The sequence below is a fragment of the Zootermopsis nevadensis genome, unplaced genomic scaffold (assembly GCF_977971745.1).
Source record: "Zootermopsis nevadensis isolate Lab colony 2312 unplaced genomic scaffold, Znev_1.0 Znev_ptg000028l, whole genome shotgun sequence".
NCBI lineage: Eukaryota > Metazoa > Arthropoda > Insecta > Blattodea > Termopsidae > Zootermopsis > Zootermopsis nevadensis.
In genome coordinates, this window is record NW_028259160.1 from 13,701,116 (window position 1) to 13,718,556 (window position 17,441).

Here is a 17,441-nt window from a genome sequence, read left to right on the forward strand (position 1 = left end):
CATGAATGGCTGTAAAATGCAAGGTGCAGTGGTAACAGAAGCTTCCAAATACATAAACGAACAATCTTACAAGAAACACAGAAAAGTGTGACGTCTTGTTTTAAAACATAAAATTTGTAATCATCAGTACGTAATTCTGAGCACAAAATTAAGGTCGGCAGGTGAAGGCGAGTCGCAAGCGACCCACGAACCTTGAGTTATGAACACAAATATAAGCGCTCCAGCTGACATGACAGTGAAGAAAAAGGATTGCCATCTAGGAGAAAAATACGCCAGTCCAAGTGTTAGTGGTTTGCTCCTGGGCAAACGGACTGTTGGCAATGAATGTGCTACAGATGTCACTATTAATAAAACAAACGCAATGCAAAGCGGTATTCGTCAGACACACAATTCTGAGAAAATATCGGCTGTCCTTCAGAGTACCTGGATACTGAGTAGCCTTGCAAGAATGCGTAATGATTCCAGTTCCCATATTTGTACACCACAGAACATACACAGACCCTGTAACGCGAACTAGCGCTTGGCGAAACATGTTTCCCCATTTCCTGCTACTGTTAACCCAGTCAGGGCAATGTGAACAAACCCAGGCTCTAAAAAGGTACAGAACTACAAACAATCTCGGGCCTCCTATAACGCGGTTTTGCTGTTACATCATTTTAAACTTTAAATTGTGAGATGATAAATGACTAGTAAACATCACAATTTTTTCAAGGTTAGCTCGAGATAAAGAAGCAGAAAAGAAACTTGGATTGCCGTCAATGGACCAGGCAACAGCATTTTCATTTCTGGAATGAACTCGATGTACTGTGAACTGGTTCGCTCAGTTTCCTGATGTTAGAGCAGTAACGATAAATACAGATCGAAAGCGTTGTCCCTTTCTTTCAGATATTTTTTTACATGCCTATACGACATGGGGTTGACTTCATGGGTACGTTGGGTCGTTCCCTTAAATGTGATTGAGACACCAGGACAAAGTACAAAGAATATGTTCAAAATACATTCGTGATTTCAATTGAGACACTTGAGACAAAGAGGTCACTTCAAAGAAATTGATGCAAATGAGATAATATTAAAAATGAATGTTAAAGTAACAGAATGCGATGACGTGGGGTGAGGTCATCTAACTCGAGACAGAATCCATTGGCTGGCTCTTGCGAACACGGTAACAAACCACGAAAGGCGGGCAATTCCATCATTATTAGACCGAATATTACCATCTCAATAAAAATTCTGCTCCATGAAGTTACAGGCTACTATTTTAGAAGCACTGTAATAATGATACAGTAACAGGTGCAGTCATCCTTGTGCCTCTAACTCAAGTCGTTTATTACTCACGTTCTTGTAAGCTACGTCAAATGGGACAGTTTTAGCTCACACCACATAACTTGTTGCTTTAAATCCAACAGAACAACCACGGCAGCGTGAACTACACTAATTCTTTAACTCCACAAAGCAGAGTCCTTCTTGATAACCTATCAGTCGCTCAGCTAGTCAAGAAATTATCAGCCGTTATGGAACCAATCAGTCCTTCTCCTGAGTCAAATGAATACTCTCCATCTACTTCCACAAGACTCACCTCCATATTACCCTCCCATCTACGCCGAGGTTTTCCAAGTTATCTCTTTCTTTCATTATTTATAACCATGCTTTGTACGCACGTCTCAGCTCCCCTGGTGTGCTACATGCCCTCCCCATCTTATCCTCCGTTGATTTGATCATCTGAATATTTTATGAATTATGGGATTCTCTCCAGCCTTGTCACTTCACACATCTTGGGCCCACACATTCATACCAGCAGTCTACTCAAACTACCCTGTCTGTGTTCTTCCCTTAACTTGACAAAATTCTACGCCCATTCAAAACAACGGGTAATATTCTCGTTTTGAACGGATTAATCTTCAATTCTTATCCAGCGGCCGGGAAGACAAAGATTCTGAACTGCATCGTCTTTCCCGGAATTTAACCTGCTTTTAATTTCTTCGTAAAAGCGATTATGATTTGTTACCGATATTCCCAAAAGTCCTGTAGTAAAACAAGGCAAAAAAATATATAAGTATTACCGAAATCTTGGTTTTAAACGATCAATAACAGAGCTGCAACGAAAACCAAGTAACAATGAACGCAATTCAGGCCCTCAAAATTATATAATTATTATGTACAAAGAACTATGCTACACTCTCTCCTGCTAGATCCCTCATACCTGGAGCCGTAAGTTGTGTTTTATTCAGCTTATACACAAATCCAACGCTGAGTAATACCAATCACTGCTTACAACAAACAAAACGTTGTCAGTGGAACCACGGTTCCGGAGAATTTGACGTAAATACGTCTATACGGAAAGGAAGTTTATATATTGGCTTTATTCTAAATATTTCCTTTATAAATGCTTTACAATTGAGTAAAGTTTGATTAAGACTTTGCTTATTTAACTTGAATTAGTTACGCTTAAGATGGGTCTGTGGTAGCTGAATGTAAAGTAAAGTAATGTAATGTAAGGTAATGTAATGTTATTTATTTATTTAGTGTTCTGTCTGACGACAGGTACATATGAACAGGATCCTTCCATCCTTTTCTCGGACTGGGACCTGTTCATATACGTTCTTGGCAGATGATCCAGAAGTGGTTTGCCATTGCCTTCTTCTGTGTGTGAATGGAGTAATTGTTGGGATGCCACGGAGAAACCAGGGAAGCCCCGGAGGAAAACTCCGTGTTGCCTAGACCACGGCCTTGCCCAACACAAGTTATAAATTCGGGCACCGCCGGGAATCGAACCCGAGACCCCAGGATTACAAGGCCAGCGTCCTAACCGCTAGACCACTGTGTCGAATGTAAGGTAATGTAATGAAATGTTTTATAGGTAACAACAATGCCGAGTAAACAGTTGACGTTTGCTAGGTAACAATAATGCCGAGTAAACAGATGAGGTTTCCTAGGTAACATAACAATGAAGTTACACTTTTTCGTTTCCCTTTTTCGTAACACATTTTTGCCGAATGACACTGACCCTAAAATATATATGTATTTAAGTCAAAAAAAAGTGCTACTCATGTATGTCGTAAGCTACGCTCACTCTACACTGTACAAGGTCATAAACCTTCTAAATCGGTTTTCCCGTCTATAAATAGACAAGCACTGTATCATAAATGTCTCTCCGTACATTACTCATTTCTTGAAACACGTGTCGTAATGGTTGGTCAATACTGCGAAAATGGCAGACAAGGTGGACAAAAAGCTATAAATAATATATGATGAACAACTATACCAACATTACGTGTAACAACAAAATAGTGTGGTTTTAACGAAAAGTGACAGACGTATGAAATAGATGGTTAAAAATCTATGAGTACCAAATCCTCTTTTACTTTATAAATTGATGCTATGCCTTCCCATCATAACAACGCAGCAGGTTACACAGCGTCGTTTAAAAGAGCAGTTGACGACGGATATAATCAAAAACTGGTAAGTCTGGGGAACAATCTTAAGAATGTGATGTCTCAGTTCGAGAAACATCCACTCTTGACTACATAACTTTTCCTCAGTAACACAGTTTTAGAGTCGATTTTCTGCTATGGGCGAGTGAGACTAACTCAACATGGTTTAGCCAAACGAGGTACACTAGCTACACGGACGCCGACTTTTCAAAATTTCAGTGGTTCCCAACTTTGCGTTACAAATTCTCCTCGCAAACTATCTCAGAGGGCTCAAAACGCAGCCGATGACGAAATCGGCACTAAAAAATACAAGAAGCACACGGAATTGAGACGTGGTGTGTTCATTCGCCTCTGCCACCTACGAATATCAACAAAACTAACGCGTACAACTAAACTGACTTCCTTTCGTATCAAAGTACTGAGGCGGGAAGAGTCATTGAATCACATACACATAAAAAAACCTGTCTAGGCCCAAATTAGCACCAACTCGTAATTGTGCTGATTAAAACTGATCATCGATAAAGTAGAATTTGACTCTTTCACGCCATTGATTACTAAGTTTACTAACATTTAAGAGATCCTTGCTGCCTCAATCACCAGCCTGAAACGACGATAAATGTCTGCCAAGGTACACGGCGCTACTACCCAGAAGATAGACATGTTCGTTATGAGGAAATTATTTAATAAAACTTAACTTTTAACGTAAGGGACGCCTGAGCACCACGGCAAAACTACTCGACGCCCATGATACAACGCCTTCCAACAGGAAAGCGACGAAAGGGGGATACGCGAAACCTGGCCTGACCTTAATCCGAAAATTACTGACAAAAGAAATCTCCGAATTACGCAAAATTCTTTCATCTACACACCGCGTGATGTTCTGTGGTCCGTTCAACACCTCAGTCCTCCTCATGCTTCCCGTGCTTAAACATGTTTCTAAAAGTACTACTTCCAATAAGTTAAGCATGTTCCTCCGAAAAGTAGGCACTCAACTGCAAATTCACGGCGTCACAACCCAGCAGACTTCTAACTCAGAATCGGAAACATGGTGTAATATCTGGCTATTGCCCTCCTTACAGTTACCGCAAACAAGTGTCAAAAGCAAGGACGCAGAGGTGGCATTACTGTTCTGAAGGATAACATCAGGATCGGTAATTTCGACGAAACACATTTGAAAACAATAAAACAAGTTTTGCGGCTTGTGGATTGATGTAATTCATTTCATAAACATGTGACTCTAAACTACAATGATTAGGTTAAACAGAAACACGCCATGTATTAACCGCTCGGTTCAAAGAATGACGTCAGCACAGCCGGTTTAACCACTAAGCAAACTAGGCAATACTTGGTACTGAATACAAATGGTTGATGTGAGTGTAACGAAATCGACAATGTGATCAGTCAGCAAATTTCCTGACAGACTATCACGTGAATGGGGACCTTTTGTCTTCAGTTAGTAGCATGGCATCTTGGGCTAATGGGTTGTCTTTTACTTCTGTTCAGTTTTTCTTCATTCCCACGTGTTTTATTTAAGGGTTCCACGTTCCATCACCTATTTCTTTTACTAGCCACATATTTTGGGCAAAGTGCAGAACAATGGCATGTACATTCCGTATCATATTTTCCTGTGCGCGCAAACTTAATCTAAAACTATAAATAAAATAATATTAATGCAAGATATTCATTTTCGGAAGGTAATTAGTGGAAGGTCAATGGTATGAAGCCCATTTATAGTTTGGATTCAATTACAAGTTTTAATTTTATGACTATAATTACTTTGCACATTATCACATCCAAATGTATGTTGCTGTTTGTTATGTGAATATCATTTCAGCCACCAAAACTCTGCTTTTGTCTCTTGCTTTCACAGTACAGGTTTTACTCCCACATAAATTTGTTGGGAAGCCTAAGATATTATAAATTTTTATTTGACTGCCTTTATGAACGTTTGATGGTTTGAAAACTGTGCCATTAAGTCCCGAAACATTTTGACATTTAGAAATTTTAAGTTCCGTACTTTTTCTTCATATGATGATCAGCATCAAAGGTAATTACAAAGTTTACTTAATGTATTATTTTATTGTTTATTTCTGTTTTACATCTTGCTATTTGTCTAGGATGCTAAAAGATATCAACTTTGTTACCAGATTATCAGATAGCCAATAAACCCTTTCAAATTATGACAAAGTTAAAATATTTGGAAATGACAGGGTACTAAAATAATTACATTCACAAAGAAATAACAGCAGATTAAATCTGCAGAATGCTTCTACCACAAAGTTCAGAATTTTTGTCTTCCTGACTACTACCTAAAAATGGGAATTTTACAAAATGTAAAACTATAAAATCATCTGTTGAACGTCATCTCTAAAATTTATCACATATAAACTGAAGGTGTCTGAGAACAGAGTACTAAGGATAACCAAAGGAGAAGAAGTAAAAGGAACACGAAAAACAATGCATAATGAGAAGTCTCAATAACCTGAATTATTCAACAACTATTAACAGGATGACTAAATCAAGGAATATAATGTATATGGTGGGAGGTAAGAAATACATACAAAATTCTGTCTGGAAAGCCTGAAAAGAAGAAATCAGTTGTAAGATCTACATGAAGGGAAGATAATATTAAACTGGATCATATGGAAATAGGTTGGGGCAGGGATGGTGGTGGGCATAATTTGTGTATTGAACCTTTAGGTTCCATAAAATGCACACAATTACTTAACTAGCTGAGTGACTATTAGCTTCTAAAACAGCCCTATTCTGGTTATAACACTTTAACAGACAGTACCAGACTCAGAGGTAACTACTCAAAAACATTTTGTACAGTAAGACTGAAAGTTTTGTGAAAACAATATGTATTTTAAATCCAATGGATAAAATAATATTTTTCCATAAAACTTCTTATTTCTGACTGACACCCAAGATACCAGATTGAATCATAAAATAGACATGATTTATCATTACATATTCAGTTATGACTCAAATTATACTTTATCAGATTTTCCTGTAGGCACTGGGCAAAAATGCAGGTCATAAAACTTCTGACATATAAATAGCACAAAAACATGAGTTAATTTAAACCATGGCCTTCACCATTATGGTATCATGTAGGCCTGGCATCACAACCCAGAATATCACAATCAACATCTTCACCATTATGACAGCCTCATATCTCATGCGATCATTAATTTCCTTTTGATAAAACTCACTTTCAAAGCTATTCCATATACAACATATCCATCTCTTGCACATTCTCACACATTCTTTTGTCTGTCAGAATTACTTTTCATATCAGCTAATTCACTAACAATATTATACATATCACCTGGTCAAAAGAATAAAAATGCCAGCAGACTAAAGACAAGCATACTATGACATTCCAATTTTGTCAAAGTCTTTGAGTTATCCCAGCTTCTTCAGTATAAATCCAACCACCACACTAAAATGAAGGATAATAACCTCTTTAAAATATTCTCATTAAGAATCTTGACCAATAATAAATACACAAACTGTTTAATAATAAATAAATACTCTAGATAAAACATTGTTCAACACACTTAAAATTTGGTGAATTACTTTTATTCAGTTTTAATGGCCTTCTATTGTACAATCCTGTGAAAACCTGAGTGTGTTTAGTTTATGTGATATTATCTACATGGAAATACACTGCCCATTTAATTGCTCCTAATGCTACAAAGCAACTTGTGCCTATATGAATCGGCTAACTACCAACATTAAAGGCAACGAAATAATATGCGTAATGGTTACATCATTAATTATAACAACCTGTAAACCATGTTGCATGTCCCAATGCCAGTGTGAAGGATGAGAGGGGTGAGAAGAAAAAGAGATCTATATACAAATTTTAAAATTATACACGTGTCAATGAAGAAAGTGTGTTTCCCCAAATTTCTAAACCGCGTGTTAATTAATAATTGACGGAGGCTGCCAGTAAATGTCGCAACATGCCTTCTAAGTCATTCCGTAAATTCGAATACTTGCACAGTAGGTTCATTAATTTTTAAACTTCCTGTAATAGAACATGTTCAATTATAAACATGATAGGAAAAATAAACTCTTACCTCCAAATTTCTTAAATGTCTTCACTTCACCAGAGTGTTATATAAATTACTAAGCTGTTTCACTATAAAACCCACAACAAGAACACAACCACAGGCACAAAAACAAACCTCCGAACTGCCATCTTTAGACCATTTGCTACAACAATCATGGTTGCCAACGGACGTGAATTATAGACACAAATTCCTCTAATGTTTTAATATTTGCCTCTCACTCTCATTCTATTTTGTAGAGCAAAAACAACATATTGCAAAACAGGAGGCTGCAGTTAACAGCCTTGTTATTTTCGTCTGTTTAATTAGTTTTAAATTCCACAGTTGTTCTATGCAATGAGTGAGAAAATGCAACAGCGGCGAAGTAGTGGCCTATCTTATGGAGTTTCCCTCTGGATTTAAAGTCATGGTTGGTGGTTTTGACTGCCGTGCAAGTGGGGGCGAAGGACAAAATACATTTTTGGTCCCGCGAAATCACAGATGATTATTCAAAATGAAAGCAGCATCTGTCACTTGTCACGATTAAACTTCGTGACGACCAGACTCGAAAAGCTGAATGCTCACGATAAGTTTAATGCCATTTAAATACATACATCATTACTACATAATTGTCCTTATCGTGCCTGTTGTACATGCACAAGAATATGGAAAAGTTTATTGGCATCGTCAATATGGTATGAACATATATATTTTATCTGTTGATAAATGCACCAGATGTTACAAAAAGAAACTTGGATCATAAACAATTTTAGCAAGAAGAATTCGTGTTATTGAACATAACTTCTTTCTTCCAATTGTCAACGAGTGTTAAAGATACCCAGCGTTCAAAACTGGTTTAATATGTTGGGGTAGCAATAAACATCAAATATCCTCTCATAGAAAGACTGGGTGGACAAATCAACATATTCTGCACAAGATATAAAAATGGTTTTGCAATCCCCGCCTAATGCAATACTGCATTTTACTGCCATCTATGAATGCTTTGTTCTATTTGTTGGTATCACTGTATTTGAAAAGAAACGCAGTTTGGCAGCCTGCGAGTAATATTGTGTATCAGAAAGTAGGTTTTAAATTATTTTAAATGTTTATTTTACGTTACTTCATACAGTTTAGATTGGTTTATTGTATATATTATTATTTTCGTCATCATCCATATACATCCTGTTCATTCCATCATATTTTGTTTTGAGCCGAACAGGTATCTTGACATTCGGATTTCATATACAGATAAAATGGAGTTAAACATTTATAAACCAATATTTCTTTCTCTTATAGAGTACTACAGGAATCATTAACGCTATGTCACTGTCGTGGTTCTTTAGTAATAAGAAGAAGACTTCTGATACAGAGCTACCAGAGAATGCTACAGAGTCACATAGTGATGACTACGTTTTTGTAGATAAAAAAGAAGATACGCAAAGTGACAGCAGATATGGTGGACACTGCCACTACCCCGAATTACCGTATTCACTTGTTCCAGACTCTAGTAAAGCTCCCCCGAATTCTTCCACTAATAGCACATTGAACGTTCCTCAGAATCAAAATTTTCTATATGGAGTACCATTTAAGCTAACAGTAGATAACGGTTCGTTTATATATAATTCAGTGAATGGAAGTAGGATTCATGCTAATGACGTCTTATCACATATATTGCAGTTAAATTTGGAATCATTTGAATATGATTTTCAGGTAGAAAAAAGTATGGTGCTCTAAGTTTGAGATATTAGGGTTAATCAGAAGCACACTGTTCTTTTAGCAACTTTTTCAGATTTTTCAGCTAGTGGATGAGTATAGAGATGTGTTAATTGCACAGAATATAAAATTAGCATTAGAGGGCTGTGAGAACTCGAGATTCTCAACACCGTGCTGAAAATTTCAGGTTTGAGATGAGCGAGATGCATTGCAGATTTGTCTGCATACCATTCGCTTCTCTCATCTCTGACAAATAAAATGTTGTTAATGTAAAGAATACCAGACTCCCATTGTGGTTCCAATCCTACATTAAACTTTGCCAGCTACTATCATCATAATGGCATCCACCTGTTGAGAGCCCATGCTGAAGAATTTGACTCTTCCTATTCCAGAGGTTGGCACAGGCAAAAAACATCAACCTGAAGATAATTGAAGGATTAGCCATGACACAGCTTAACTTAGCTTTGTTTCTTTGCCTGTCATGCTACAATATCTGCTGCTTTTTCATTTTGTTGCTTTCATAAGCACAGACTATTCATGAGGACCACAGGAATAGCTCAATGAAGAGAGTGGCTGGGCAGGAATTTCATGTTCACCGCTGCATTCAAACTAGCTATGTGTGCAGTTTTACTTCCATTCCTTCACACATCATAATGTGACACTGAAGCAGTGATTTATTTGATATGTAATAGCATTAATGTACCTGAGAAAGTGGTTGGACCCTATAGCACATAGTGCTCATGTTATTGTTTTTACTGGAACTGAAAAAGTTTTACTAAATGTGCTCAGATGTCAGTCAGATTCTTACTGTGTGTTTTAAATGATTTATTTTGTAAATGTGTTTTTCATGATTAAACTGAGTTCCAAGATACTTTTTTTTTCTACCCATTTTTGTAACTAAGAATGCCTGTCCCTATGCAGCTCTGTGATCTGGTTGACATATTATTTTAAATATAACATTATAACACCAGCCTTTACATTTAGTTTTGATAACATTTACTGTGTGTGTGTTGCAGCTTGCACTCACTTCAGATGGACATGCATTGAACTGGCAATTCAGCAGGCCCTATCCCTGTATGATGAAAGTTCATTTAATTTTATAGTTTGAACCAAAGAAAGTATAACCTAAAAAATTAGAGACAGAGGCATGGCTAGGAGAATAATATTGAAACAAGTTTTAACAAATAAGGGTGAAGATAAAAGGGAAACCAGTTAACTCAATCACACATGCAGAAATGTATGTTTGTGAATAATTCATAAAATATTTTACTGTATTGTAGGTTTCATGTACAGTTTCTAGAATATGACAACATGTCTGATTGATACACTGAACTGTTTTTAAGACAATGGCTAATGAAATCTGTAATGGAAATACTTTAATTATCTTCCCATGTATGCCTAGTTCTCCCAAGCAGTGTGCTCCCTGTGGCTTTTCATTTAGAATTCTGTATGAATTTATAATCTTATCCCATTTTTGCTACATGCCATGCACCTCACCCACCATAATATTTGCCACAGTACCAACCAATTCCTGTCAAGATATAAAACAATACTTTGAAAAACAGATAAGTTAAAATGAATTAAATATGGTTATCCAATAATATAATGCACACATTACTATATAAACAATGGTATTTTATAAAAAAACAGCCCTTAAAGACTAATATAATAAATATTTCTCCATCCACATAGCAAGAGCATTCGTTCATGTTTTTTGATATAAAATGAAAAAGTTAGGCACAGACAGGTATTGAATGGAAGATTACAAGACTCAATTATATATGAAGACAATTACTGCTGAGTCATGGAAGGAAAGGAGAGACTAGAATCACATGAAGTTATATAAAGCACAGTGTCAACACACATACATGACTGTGAAACATGAGTGATCAAAAGAAACAATGAGATGATGATGTACGTGGAAATAAAAATTATTCAAATAGCAGCTGATACATACACAGAGATCACCAATGTAACACACATTATAGACATTAAATAAATTAATGAAGCAATAAAATAAGAGAATACAGTCAAAAGAGAATACCTCATTTACAGAGGGTGGACAAATTAAATCAAAACATATCAAATGCATGCTGACTGACTGGTTATGCATTATATAATATTAACGCTATACAAATATTGCTTGATGCACTATTACACTGACGCAATTTTCACTCTTCCAAGAAATCTTTATACATCCAACTAATTTAAAAAGAAATTAAGTTCATACAAACATGTAAATAATAGCAAAAATGCAGACCAGTAATACGAATGGCACCCAGGTCTTCAGAAGGCCTGCAACACTGAAAAGAACATAATACAGATGTAGATATGACAAAACCTTTCCATCAATTAAAGGAGGTAATAGATCCAGGAATTTTGCTCTAGAACATGTCATCAGAAAGAGCTCAATTTGAATGGTCGGTACATTCAAAATATCTGTCACTAATAGCACTCTAAACTTCTTCATTATCACTCACAAATGCACCAAGTTAAAAAACACAACTGTCTTACCTCACGTATTTACCTTTAAGCAGCATCAGAAATGCTAATTTCACCATGTTCCAGTTTGTGCTTCCATCATAATGCATCAAGTTCAGAGCCATGGCAACATGGGAGTGACAGTTGTCACAACACAAATTATGCTGAAAAAATATATAAGAAAAACTGCAGTGTGAATAATGCTCATTTCTTGGCTCATATGAAAGAATATTAAAGAAATTGTGCATATGCATTACCCTAGCTCCATAAAGCTGATGTTATGTCAGTCTTCCACACACAAGGTGCTGAATATTAACTCTACAATCTAAACAGAACTGAGATTAAGTAACCCACAACCCTTCACACTGCTCTTCCGTTCTGCATAATACACTGATATACACTTTTAACTCGTGTCCTTTCAAGGTAAAAAGCAAAGATGCTCACCTGTATCAACTAACAATTTACAAATGCATAATAAAAAGAATGGCACACATATGCAACATTAAGATTCTTTCTGTTCTTTTACATGCTGTAAATCTACATGGGACCTCTGGCTTTACTTCCCCTCTGAAGGTAATTTTGCTATGGATTTTATCACCCTTAAAAATCCATCGACCTCGGCTGGGTTTGAACCTGTAAATCTTGGGTTCAGTGGGGAGCACACTAACCACTGGTCCACTGAAGGTGATTATCGTGCAGGAACTAGAGGATTTAAATTCCCGTATTATGGGGCTACCAACCAAACTTCTGCTCCGGGATTAATGGTTTAGCAGAATGCTAGTGGAATCCACAGCCAGCTGGACAATACATAAGTTATGTTATCTGCTGGATGATAAAGGTTACAAAACAGTAGCAAAGGCAAGGTAGCCCAAGCAGGATTCAATAAGCTAACCTAAACTGACATAACCCTGACTGAAAACAAGTCTGATAAACAAACATACAGAAATTAACTGCAGTGTAAACTGGTGCTTTGGCATCACTACATAAAACCTGAAGGTCAGAAGTGAGTGAAGCTAAAGCCTCACATTTTAAGTCCATGTATGCTCTAGTAGCCACATCTAAAACATAACTTAACACAAATATATACACATGCATTCTATTACTCTAAGAACAGAAAAAACATGAAATGGAACTTCTAACCATCCTTGTTTTATACTCTTCAGAAGCCTCAGTAACAGCATGATCCCAGCCATTTTTCCCCCCTCTTGCAAGGTGGGGTCGTAACTGCCAATATTTTGTTGGGCAACCAAATGCCATGTTATCTTCAGATACAAAGTATGGACCTGCAAAGTCTCGTATTATACCTGATGACATGGCAATTCCCATGTGGCCAATAAATGGAAACAGCCATCTGAAAAATTATTTCTCATAATTAAATTTTGTATTCATAAAACACACATAAGTTCTCCAAGAGTATATCAGAGATGATACTGACAACATTTTCGGTTGCATGCTGGATGACTGGTACGATCAGTATTATTATTATTATTTAGTGTTCTGTCTGACGACAGGTCCATATGAACAGGATCCTTCCATCCTGGACTGGGACCTGTTCATATACGTTCTTGGCAGATGATCCAGAAGTGGTTTGCCATTGCCTTCTTCTGTGTGTGAATTGAGTAATTGTTGGGATGCCACGGAGAAACCGAGGAAGCAAATATAGGTAGAAAAGGTGATGTGAGGCGAGATGTTAAGATACCAACCGATATTTCCAACACACTAACCAATTACATGATAAACATCTGTCAGTTTCAATTCACAGTAATGATGCTGAGTATTATTTCTTTCTTTCAAATGGCTTTTAACATTTCAGGCCTATCAAATTTTTCAAAAAATTGTTTGTCTTCAGTTAATTTTTTAACTCAGCAATAAGAAGTATGTAAATGTGATAATATCTCATAAGCATAAGTCTCTTTCAGCACCTCGTCAACATGTTCCAGTTTTCACACATTGTATAGATCTGTGTTTAAAGGTATAAACATTTTGGGAGGTAACTAAAACCAAAGTTAACTGAAACCAAGGAAAAGTCATAACTGTGTGTACCTATAAGCAGACACAAATTTGGACTGCTGCTTAATTTAGTAAGTCTGTGTTGATAATGTATCAACATGGCAACATTTCAAAATCAATAATTTTTTGACTCAGCAAATGGCTTTCAGTCTTCACTTAAGTAATTTGTAATGGTAAAGTGAATCAATTTACATACAGAGTCTAAACCAAGGGCTATGCATATTTTCAATTCTGCCAGATATTTTTTTATAGCTCTTGGTCCTCAAAAATATTTTCATTTGTTCATGTCTAGTTATGTGAGAGGAAAAACAAAAATAACTGTATCAGTGTTTGCATAAAGTAACAACCATGAAGTAATCTCACTGAAGATGACTGGTTTTGGCCTCAACAATCCATGCAGGGTTTGAGATTAAATTACAACTAAGCACTAGTATAGTTAATCTTCAGAAGCAAGTTCATTTGCCTGTTGCTGAAGGCTGTATTAAATTTATTACACAACAGCTGTTTTATATCAGTTGACTTAAAAGTCACAAAGTTAATCAGAACTAAACAGAGAGTAAAAAGGCTTGCAATGTGGCATTTGGAGCTGTAATTAGAAGTAAAGTCTAGACTAAGCAACTGGGTATGGAACTAGAAGTTAGAATGGTTTGGATGGGTCTCCTCTCTTTTATGAACACTTTTTACTCAGTATATATTTATTTATTATTTCAGTCTATACACAAACTTAGTTTTTAAAATGTTGTTGTTAAAATTAAAATTTAGCGCTTTTCATCGTTTTAATTTTAACAACAACATTTTAAAAACTAAGTTTGTGTATAGACTGAAATAATAAATAAATATATACTGAGTTTTAACACAAACATGACGCATCTAAACTATAAACTTTTTACTCAGTTTAAAAAAGTGTCACAATGTGGTATGTGTTTACTTGCAGTAATTATGCCTAACTTAAACTACCCTAATCAACCCATTCTTTTGTTACTAGCCATTGAGGAATTCCTGGTTTGGCTAGTAGCATGCTGTCAGATCACTAAAACTGAAGGAATACAAAGGAAATACTTGGCATGAAAAAGACAACCAAAAAGATAATTACGTAGCACCCTAGCATTGTGTTGCGATTGCATTTCCGAACTACTAGACTTGTATACAATAATTCACCATCGTTACTTTAGCTAACAGTGAATTCTAACCAATGTAATGCAATTGGATACCTTATTGTAAAGTAATAACCACAACTTTTCTGAAGAGGGATATTTCTGGGGACATCTTCATAACAACGGAGGTCTCACTAGTTTAGTTTATTCTTAAGCATTTAAATAACTATCACACTATATTGACAACTATACATTTTATATTACATACGTTAGAAGTGGTATAGGTGTCCAAATAACGCAAAACGGGTATCTTTGTTTCTGATGATCTATGAACAGATCCATTAGTGTTTCTTTGCTACCGGGTGTCGCACTATTATTTGTGTCTGTAGTTATGTTAGAATGATTTGATTCCGAAGATTTCATAACTGACATACTTCTAGTCATTCACATTCAGGAGTCCGTATAAAACCCCACTAAAAAGGACCGCAATGACATAACCACAACACATACTGGTCATCCTGTGTTCACTGCCTTGCAAAGAGTATCAGGATACGCACGGCAAAAATTACTATGAAACACAGAAACGGACAAGCAATCGAAATCGTTCAAATTAAGAAAGCTGTAATCACAGAGAATATTAACATGAATTATTTTTTGCGGGATTTTATTTGAAGTGTTATTACAATTAATTTAATAAGCTTTTTAAAGGTTTTTCGTAAAATCTGTGTAATACTTATATGTTACAATGGAGGAACAAATGATTGAACCCAGGGTGCGAGTAAACGGGGTAGCTTTGGCTCGTTTTATGGGAAAACCAGTTAGCATAATGGGAACTGTTTTAAACGTGAGTTTTCGCATGATAAAAGTATGAATTTTTCTTAGATGTAAGTACATGTCAATGAATAATTTAGGTCTGCTTTTGAAATGCAGCCCACGAAAGCTGATTGAAGTTTTGTTCATTTCAATACAATTGTGGAAAGTGCTATAAGGAAAAGCTAGATCCAACACAAAAACTTAACCTATCTCTGAATTAGTGTTATTAGATCATTGCAGTGATTTGTATTAGAACTTTACATAAAATACAACACAGATTTAGTTATGGGAACTGTTCAGTCTAGTAACTAAATTGATCTTACATTGAGTGCCAAGTATACATGGTTACTGTATTGTAAAATTTCTCCAGGTCAGTCATAATGTCTGTACAGATATGCAGCACTATCAACAAGTCACAAAAATATTTTTGATTTGTTACAGACTCATGCTAGTGGAATTTCAGTAGAGATCAAAACAGTTGACAACTTGGTTGTGACAGTAAAAATGCAAGAACCTCTGCAAGAACCGTTGTCAGGATTAGTGGAGTTTCATGGAACAGTACAAGGAAAGAATACTGTTTCAAGTGATTTCTATATCTCATTACCCCCCGAAATTACAGAAAATTTTGGTATGTTCCTTTTTGTCAATTTCTAAATTATAAGCTCTTTCAGTGAAATTATAAATGGAACTAGGTATTGTGATTTTGTACCATGTAGATTGGGGATCTGCTAATCTACATAATCTTGCTCACTTCACATTCTGTTCTGGTACATGCCATCTTCATACTTGATGCTTTGAGAACCTCAGATCATGCACTATTTACCAGCTTCAAGGCTCCTAGTGGATGTGAAACATCCCAGGCAACTGATACAATATGCAGATTTCCAGAATCTTGATGTTCCAGTTTCAAATTATAGTCATGTGTGTACCACTTCAACCTTCCAATTCTTGAATTGTACCTCCTACCACAAATAACTGCTTATCAAGATTCTTAACTTCTTCTCTTCACCCCTCTACCCTTCCTTAGAGCATGCACAGTTCACTTTTTGATTGACTGCATACTGTCTTTGTGTTGTCACCAGTCGGTACCTTTTGAAGCAGAGAACTTAAATTTGAGAATTGACGGGTTATACCACAAAGGAACCACCCCAATGCTAGTTTCATCTCAGTTTTCATTAGTCCTGATGGAGAAAGTTGAGTTTGAATATTTTATGTCAAGCCTAGTTTCTGAACTATTTATTCTGCATAACAAAAATAGCAAAATATTCCAAGCAACAGTCCTGTAGACAGAATTGGACTGAGCCGAAGCCAGGGACAAGATGATAAGATGGTACTAGTCAGCTGAAGTCATTCCAGGACTGCAATAAATGTAATTCTGAACATGAAAATTTCCACATCAGTGCCTCATTTCATTGTCTTGGTTTTATGATGGTTGGGTCAGAATGAAAATAAATTTATGAAATAATTACTGAAATATTATTGAACATTATCACCCTAATTCATCTGGGCTGCACTTGTTAATAATTTTGTTTATATGTGTCTTACAGATTTTGAACAGTACAATGAAGCACTTACATTAATGAACACCATCTCCAATCAATGGGTATCTTGAAGAACTGGAAATCACATTCTGGATGAAAATGCTTATAATGACTAAATTTAATTTTGAATTCATTTACATATATTAATAAAAATAATAATTCTATGTAGATTGTTATCCACTTTAATTTTTGAGACCTATACAAAGAACCTGAAAAGTAGTTTGTAAGGTTTTGTATATTTAAGACTTAAACAAAAGAACAGTGAAGTGACTGTTTTTTCATTATAACAGCAGTGGAGGA

The 17,441-nt window shown here is 35.9% G+C and overlaps 3 protein-coding genes across 5 annotated transcripts in view; 1 reads left to right on the forward strand and 2 right to left on the reverse strand.

The window, feature by feature from the left end:
• The window catches only part of LOC110832859 (histone deacetylase 4), a 119,008-nt gene extending 111,117 nt beyond the window's left edge, over positions 1-7,891 (reverse strand). For both annotated transcript variants that reach the window (XM_087356990.1, XM_087356989.1), the window contains exon 1: positions 7,520-7,891. The gene's annotated coding sequence lies outside the window, so the exon portion shown is untranslated. The remainder of the gene's footprint in view (positions 1-7,519) is intronic.
• A 2,549-nt stretch (positions 7,892-10,440) lies between these two features.
• On the reverse strand, positions 10,441-15,325 carry LOC110832857 (transmembrane protein 222). Of its 2 annotated transcripts, none has more exons than XM_022070269.2 (4): positions 15,056-15,325; positions 12,824-13,034; positions 11,730-11,847; positions 10,441-11,505 (listed from the first exon to the last, which is right to left on the reverse strand). In XM_022070269.2, the coding sequence occupies exons 1-4, from the start codon at positions 15,229-15,231 to the stop codon at positions 11,489-11,491; spliced, it is 522 nt and encodes a 173-aa protein (XP_021925961.1). In that variant the 5' UTR covers positions 15,232-15,325; the 3' UTR covers positions 10,441-11,488. The 2 variants fall into 2 exon arrangements, with proteins under 2 accessions (XP_021925961.1, XP_021925960.1); XM_022070268.2 differs by having other exon boundaries at positions 11,717-11,847.
• A 61-nt stretch (positions 15,326-15,386) lies between these two features.
• Positions 15,387-17,309, forward strand: LOC110832858 (replication protein A 14 kDa subunit). The gene is made up of 3 exons (XM_022070270.2): positions 15,387-15,631; positions 16,042-16,228; positions 17,148-17,309. The coding sequence occupies exons 1-3, from the start codon at positions 15,533-15,535 to the stop codon at positions 17,210-17,212; spliced, it is 351 nt and encodes a 116-aa protein (XP_021925962.1). The 5' UTR covers positions 15,387-15,532; the 3' UTR covers positions 17,213-17,309.
• Positions 17,310-17,441: the final 132 nt, after the last annotated feature.

What these genes read in the sequence shown, in the direction of transcription:
- LOC110832857 (XM_022070268.2), bottom strand. Translation starts at nt 15,231, where the DNA reads ATGACTAGAAGTATGTCAGTTATGAAATCTTCGGAATCAAATCATTCT. An exon ending in AAGAGTATAAAACAAGGATG is followed by an intron (nt 11,848 to 12,823) that starts GTTAGAAGTTCC and finishes ATATTTTTTCAG; the next exon opens with CATAATTTGTGTTGTGACAA. An exon ending in CTTAAAGGTAAATACGTGAG is followed by an intron (nt 11,506 to 11,716) that starts GTAAGACAGTTG and finishes TGTTCTTTTCAG; the next exon opens with TGTTGCAGGCCTTCTGAAGA.
- LOC110832858 (XM_022070270.2), top strand. Translation starts at nt 15,533, where the DNA reads ATGGAGGAACAAATGATTGAACCCAGGGTGCGAGTAAACGGGGTAGCT. An exon ending in TAATGGGAACTGTTTTAAAC is followed by an intron (nt 15,632 to 16,041) that starts GTGAGTTTTCGC and finishes GATTTGTTACAG; the next exon opens with ACTCATGCTAGTGGAATTTC. An exon ending in CGAAATTACAGAAAATTTTG is followed by an intron (nt 16,229 to 17,147) that starts GTATGTTCCTTT and finishes TGTGTCTTACAG; the next exon opens with ATTTTGAACAGTACAATGAA.